General features: G+C 39.5%; 2 protein-coding genes across 2 annotated transcripts; both read right to left on the bottom strand.

The window, feature by feature from the left end:
* LOC107633419 lies at positions 337–1,416 on the bottom strand. Its single transcript, XM_016337053.1, has one exon. The coding sequence runs from the start codon at positions 1,414–1,416 to the stop codon at positions 337–339; it is 1,080 nt and encodes a 359-aa protein (XP_016192539.1).
* Positions 3,213–6,045, bottom strand: LOC107633418. Its single transcript, XM_016337052.1, has 3 exons — positions 5,428–6,045; positions 4,953–5,238; positions 3,213–3,322 (listed from the first exon to the last, which is right to left on the bottom strand). Exons 1-3 carry the CDS (start codon positions 6,043–6,045, stop codon positions 3,213–3,215), a joined length of 1,014 nt encoding a protein of 337 aa, XP_016192538.1.

Raw genomic sequence — 7,342 nt, 5'->3', positions numbered from 1 at the left:
CAATTTCTTGTATGAAAAAGAATAGAAAAACATGACATGGTGACATGTCATCAATTTACATTACTTGCACTTTAAGATTCAGCTCTTTTACTTTCTTGCACTTTAAGTTTCATACAATTTACTCTTCTGCACTTTACTTTTCTATCAATTTCCCCTCTCCCTTCTATTTTCATGCAATTTAGCTTCTGCTACTCAAGTTTCACTCAAATCATCAACTGTTTGCTTAACTAAATTAACCACCTAACTAAAATTGCTCAATCCATCAATCCCTGTGGGATCGACCTCACTCATGTGAGTAATTACTACTTGATGCGACCTGGTACACTTGCCGGTGAGTTATGTGTGTGAAATCCGATTTCCACCCCCCATCAGGCGTATTGCTTTGTCTACTTCTATGTCACTCCTTTCCTTGAAGTATTGATCATAGATTGGAAATGCTGGATCCATTCTATGTAGATGTTCCGCAATGTAGTTGAGCTTGATTTGACCATTTATGTTATAGTCAGATTGAACTCCATATCTTGCATCCTGAAGAGTCGTGAACTCCTTGAAAGCACTCATATTATCAACTTGAAGTTGGGCCAACTGGTTGAAAGCTCCTTGAAATTGTGAAGCTTGTTCTCTTTGCATAACTAGTGATCTTGACTCAAAATCTCTCTGTTGGCTCATCATTCTTAGCTGAAACTCCTCTTGTCTCTCATAAGCTCTCATGTATTGTGAATGGAATTCTTCTTGCATCCTGCCCATGTCCATGTTGGTTTGTGGTTGGAATTGTTGCTCTTCTTCTTGTTCTTCTTGATGATCTTCTTCCTCACGTGGTTCTTCTCTCCTTCGCCTCCTTTGTGGTCTTCGACTTTGTTGTGCCTCTGTGACATTCATCATCCTTTCGAGGGTCATAGGCAAGCCTAGATGTAGCCATGTTGGATTTGCATCCTCCAGTGGCACTCTGGCCTTCATGCATAACCTCATAATGGTGCTTGGGTAATGGAGCCAGGCTTCAGCAGAATTTTTCTCTGCAACCTTTTGAATGTCATTTGCAATGATCTCATGAACTTTTATCTCTCCTCCCACCATTATACAGTGTAGTATTACAGCCCTTTTCTTGTTAACTTCTGAGGTGTTCACCGTGCCCAAAATTGATCTCTTTATAAGCTCATACCAACCTTTTGCTTCAGGGATGAGATCTCCCCTTTTCAGGAACTTGTGTCCTCTTTGATTGTCTCTCTCCCAGTCAGTGTTCACCACACAGATATCACTAGAGATTTCATCATAATCTGGATTCTCATTCACTCTTTCTTGGTACTCTGGCTCATCAAAATGTGCTGCCCGTAGTCCTAAGACCTTCATAATGGTCTTTGGAGTAAAGTTTACTTCCACATCCCGTACATAACTCTTGTACGTTGGGGCTTCGGTCATATCTACCCTTGCAGTGTTAGCATAGAATTATCTTATGATGTTTGTATTGATCCTGGTGATTGGTGAGGTCAGCTCTTCCCATTTTCTCTTTCTGATCTTGGCTCTCATTTCTAGGCATCCATCCTCAGGTAGCTGGAAGGAGATTTCTGGATATATCTTTTTGTCATTCATCTACATAAGTTGCACTTGGTGATACCATGATCTGAACTTCCATTGATCATAGTCCTTTTCAGCTTCCTCAGTAACAGATTCTTTTCCTCTCCTTCTTTTGAAACTTGAAGAAGATGCCATCTTTCCTTGATGATTAACCGAATGGAGTTTGAAGTTTTATGAAGAGGGGTGACTAGTGTGATGCACTCTTGATGAAAAGGTGGTTTGAAGGCTAGGTACTGTTGTGGAGATAAGTGAATGAGGATGATTTATTTCACATAACATGGTTGTTGGGCTTTGGCTTTGGAGAACACAAGAGCTGAATTTGTTTAGAGTACAAGAAGTATGAATATTTTGGTTCATATGCAAAGTCCAAGTGAAGCCATTTATAGTAAGCTTTAATGAAGAATGGATGGTTAGGATTCTTTGGGACAAGTTATGAATGAAGGGTGTGCATGCAAGGTTGAATAAAGACAAAAGTTGCCTCTTCATTAGGCATGTGGGGTCGGTCTTCTAAGGGCTTCTTCCAAGGTTGTGCAGAACTTTATCCTTACGAAGCAACCTTCCAAGCCATGTGATCTACTTTTGTCTTCATGCCAGCTTTACCCTTCCTTGTCTTGTCCTTTTCATTAAATAGTTCTTCTGCTCACCTAACCATTATAACAAGACAAAAGAAGTAAGTACTAACAAGTGGCAGCAAGAGAACAATTAATGTTTAAAGCTAAAAATTTTGACTAGCATTTCTTATGCTTGTTTAACCAACCATGACTCCTTTGGTGCTCTTATATATAGTCTTGGAGGACACCAAACTTAGTTTTTGGCTATATGGTTCAAAGTGTTAATTTCTCCAAGTATTGTCATTGAGATCTCAACGGGATTAGTGTCACTTTTGGTTAAACCATCATGAGAAACACTTTATTTTTCTATTTCTAACATGAACTAAAAATTATAAACATGGTTGCAGTTTCATGACTTTCAAAACTCAAAAGAACTATGACTCTCATGCCTTGTTCTTGCAATATATAGAACATCAAACTTTAACGTTTGGCTATATATTCTAAGAAACACATGTCAGAATAGCAATATGATCATCATTTTTGAAGGGTAATTAGTGTGTCTGTAGGCACACCAAACTTAGAATTGGATCATATGCTTCCCAATATCATGGATAGTTGTCAAAATTGTCTATGAGAGCTTGAATTCATGTTAGAGCAACAATTATTATTCATACTGAAGAATTAAAAACAAGGAAACTAAATCATGGGCTGCCTCCCATGGAGCGCTTCTTTAGCGTCATTAGCTTGACGGTTGGTTTACTGTTAGGGCGGATTGTAATGCCTCAAATCATCTCCCCTCACAGTGAAGCTTTCTCCACTTGACTCCTTGATGATTTCTACATGTTCCAAGGAAAGGACCTTTTTGACTGTGAATACTTGGGGTAACTGAGATGGAAGTGTTGGAAGCTATGTTGAGATTAATGGATGGTGGGCTAATATCACCTTGTTTCCAGGGGAAAAATCTTCTGTAGGAATCTTCTTATTTCTCCATCCTCTTGGTAATTTCTTCACAACTCTTTTATCTTCTTCCAGTAGTGCTCCAGTGATTATTCTGTCAGGGAGTTCCTTGTTAGCTGCTCTTTCCAACCCTTATGGCTTCAGTTCTTTCTTGAGTTCTGTCGGTTGCTGTATCTCTTGAAATTCTTGATTGTTCACCAAGGACTGTTTCAGGGGTTCAGCTGCTGATTCACTGTTGCTTTCTGGTGCACAAAATTGTGATCATCAATAATGGTGCCAAAGACTTGGAGCTCTCAAACGTGAATCACACTTTGTCACAATTCCGCACAACTAACCAGCAAGTGCACTGGGTCGTCCAAGTAATACCTTACGTGAGTAAGGGTCGATCCCACGGAGACTGTCGGCTTGAAGCAAGCTATGGTCATCTTGTAAATCTCAATCAGGCGGATTCAAATGGTTATGGAGGATTGATAATTAAAAGATGAATAAAACATAAAATAAAGATAGAGATACTTATGTAATTCATTGGTGAGAATTTCAGATAAGCGTATGAAGATGCTTTGTTCCTCCTGAACCTCTGTTTTCCCATTGCCTTCTTCCAATCATTCATACTCCCTTCCATGGCAAGCTTTATGTTGGGCATCACCGTTGTCAATGGCTACTTCCGTCCTCTTAGTGAAAATGTTCTACGCACGCTGTCACCGCACGGCTAATCATCTGTCGGTTCTCGATCATGTTGGAATAGGATCCATTGATCCTTTTGCGTCTGTCACACGCCCAACACTCGCGAGTTTGAAGCTCGTCACAGTCATCCCTTCCCAGATCCTACTCAGAATACCACAGACAAGGTTTAGACGTTCCGGATCTCAGGAATGGCCGCCAATAATTCTAGCCTATACCACGAAGGTTCTAATCTTAGATTAGAAACCCAATAGATACACATTCAAGCTTGATTGCATGTAGAACGGAAGTGGTTATTAGGCACGCGTTCATAGGTGAGAATGGTGATGAGTGTCACATAATCATCACATTCATCATGTTCTTGAGTGTGAATGAATATCTTAGAGAAGAAGTAGGCGTGAATTGAATAGAAAAACAGTAGTACTTTGCATTAATTCATGAAGAACAGCAAAGCTCCACACCTTAATCTATGGTGTGTAGAAACTCCACCGTTGAAAATACAAAAGTGATAAAGGTGTTCATTGGCTTCGGCCCCAGAGACGGAACCCGAAGAACCAAGATGAAAATACAATAGTAGAAGGTCCTATTTATAGAGAACTAGTAGCCTAGGATTTACAGAAATAAGTAATTAATGCAGAAATCTTCTTCCGGGCCCACTTGGTGTGTGCTTGGGCTGAGCATTGAAGCTTTCACATGTAGAGACTTTTCTTGGAGTTAAACGCCAGCTTTTGTGCCAGTTTGGGCATTTAACTCCAGCTTTTGTGCCAGTTCTGGCGTTTTGACGCTAGAATTCTTAAGCTGACTTGGAACGCCAGTTTGGGCCATTAAATCTTGGGAAAAGTATGGACTATTATATATTGCTAGAAAGCCCAGGATGTCTAATTTCCAACGCAATTGAGAGCGCGCTAATTGAGTATCTGTAGCTCCAAAAAATCCACTTCGAGTGCAGGGAGGTCAGAATCCAACAGCATCTGCAGTCCTTTTTCAGCCTCTGAATCAGATTTTTGCTCAGGTCCCTGAATTTCAGCCAGAAAATACCTGAAATCACAGAAAAATACACAAACTCAAAGTAAAGTCCAGAAATATGATTTTTAAATAAAAACTAATAAAAACATAATAAAAACTAACTAAAACATACTAAAAACATACTAAAAACAATGCCAAAAAGCGTATAAATTATCCGCTCATCACTTTCCTTGGTGCACATGTTGCTGTGATCATCCTTTGACTCTATAGGTTCTGGCTCAGACTCAGATGTAGGTTTGAAAGCATGGAAGGTGAGGTGTTCATCATGTATTCTCAGGATTAACTCTCCTTGTTCCACATCTATCAGGGCTCTAGCAGTGGCTAGAAATGGTCTCCCCAGAATAATGGGATGAAGGTAACTTTCTTCCATGTCCAGAACAAAAAAGTCAGTGGGGAGGAAGTAGTTTTCTACCTTTACCAATACATTTTCAATAACTCCTTCGGCCTGCTTCTGCATTTTATCCGCCAATTGGATGATTACATCCGTGGATCTCAGCTCATTGATTTACAACTTCTTCATAAGAGATAGAGGCATCACATTTATGCTAGCTCCTAGATCACAAAATCCCCTGTCAATTTTTGTCTCTCCTATGGCACAAGGAATATGAAAGCTCCCTGGATCTTTTTTCTTCAGGGGTACATCCTTCTTAATGAGTGCACTACATTCCTTGTTCATTGTCACTATTTGTCCCCCTTTTAAGGTTCCTTTCTTAGTCAGTAGCTCTTTCATGCACTTGATGTATGTAGGCATCTGTTGGAGAGTTTTGATAAAGGGAATATTGACACTGAGAGATGCAAACATATCTAGGAATCTTGAATATGACCTTTCTTCCTCACTTTCCCTTAGTCTCTGGGAAAATGGTGCTTGTGGCACAAAAGGCTTGAGGACTTCTTTCTCTTTTTGTTCCTTCCTCTGTTCAAGGCTAGCCATTTCTTCTATCTCCCTTACATTCTTCCTAGACTTTCCTTCATCATGCTCTGAGTGTTTGGAACATTCTTCCTTCAGAACTTCTTCACTGCTTAGATTGATTGACTTGCATTCTTCCCACCTTACTTTCTTTAGTTCCCCTCTTGAATTTTTCTCAGTGTCACTTGGAAAACTATCAGTGGATTTCGGAGTTTGCTGTGAAAGATGTCCTACCTTAGATTCAAGATTCTTAAGAACCTCCCCTTGGCTTTTTATACTACCTCTCACTTCTTCCCTGAACTTTTTCATGTCTTCAGACTCCTTGCAAAGGTTTGCAAGCATAGCTTCCATTTTGGTCATTCTGTCTTCATCATGTGGTAATGGTTGGTTGAAATTGGGTTGTGATGACAAGTCATCTTAGCCTAGTTTCACTAGCCTTTTTCTTTTGTTTTCAATTGAATTATGCACTTTCTTGAGCCATAAGCAAGCCAATTGGGTAGATTTTCATGTCTCCTTTGATTTAATCAACCATGTATGAATTAATGCAATTTCATGAGGTTTTAGACTATAATTGTCACATATTATAAAAGAATGAATATCTCATGATTTTTGAGCATAGCTTTGATGTGTTTGGTTGATTAATGATAGGTGAAGAAAGCTTGGAGAATGGTTGAAGCAAGAAGGAATGGCTAGGAGGAAAAGAGAACAAAAAGTTTGAGCAAAAGTTTGCCTCAAACTTTAGCTCAAACTTTTGAAAGAAGTGAAAACGAACCAGGGAGCAAAAAGCTTGACCATAAGTTTGCCTCAAACTTTTGGCATCACAAATCAACACCCTGGAGAGCAAAAGTTTGCACCAACGTTTGCCTCAAACTTTTTGGCAAACGTTGGCGCCATGAACAACACACCCTGGAGAGCAAAAGTTTGCACCAACATTTGCCTCAAACTTTTTGGAAAACGTTGGCGCCATGAGTGTGCAAGGGGAGGCCAACGTTTGAGCAAAAGTTTGACCCCAAACTTTAGCTCAAACGTTGGTAGCAGCAAAATAGGGTGGCTGACGTGAAAAGTTTGAGTAAAAGTTTGCCTCAAACTTTTACTCAAACTTTTACTCAAGCTTTCATGATTCCAAACCCGGTTCACTTCGGTTCTTCTCCAAACTCCAAGAGCAATCAACCAAGGCCTCTTGATGAGTATTTTGGTGAAAAATAAATTTCTCCCAAAACACACAAATCTCACCGGCAAGTGTACCGGGTCGTATCAAGTAATAAAAACTCACGGGAGTGAGGTCGATCCCACAGGGATTGAAGGATTGAGCAATTTTAGCTTAGTGGTTAATTTAGTCAAGCGAATCAAGAATTGGTTGAGTGTTTTGTGACTTGCAGAAATTAAATTGCATTGAAGTAAAGAGAACAAGAAATAAATTGCTGAAACGTAAAGAACAAGAAATTAAATGGCAGAAACTTAGAGTGCAAGAAATGTAAATTGTGGAATCTTAAAGTGCAAGGAATGTAAATTGCTTGAAATGTAAAGGGGATTGGGACGTGGATTTGCAGAAATTAAACAAGGAAAAGTTAAATTGCATCAAACAGAAGAGTAAACGAGTGTTTGGGTTGAATCGGATCTGAAGCAAAACAAGTAAATGAACATGAAA

The sequence above is a fragment of the Arachis ipaensis genome, chromosome B03, assembly GCF_000816755.2.
Source record: "Arachis ipaensis cultivar K30076 chromosome B03, Araip1.1, whole genome shotgun sequence".
Taxonomy (NCBI): domain Eukaryota; kingdom Viridiplantae; phylum Streptophyta; class Magnoliopsida; order Fabales; family Fabaceae; genus Arachis; species Arachis ipaensis.
Note: the sequence above shows the minus strand (reverse complement) of the source record. Positions and strands in the feature narration are given on the sequence as shown.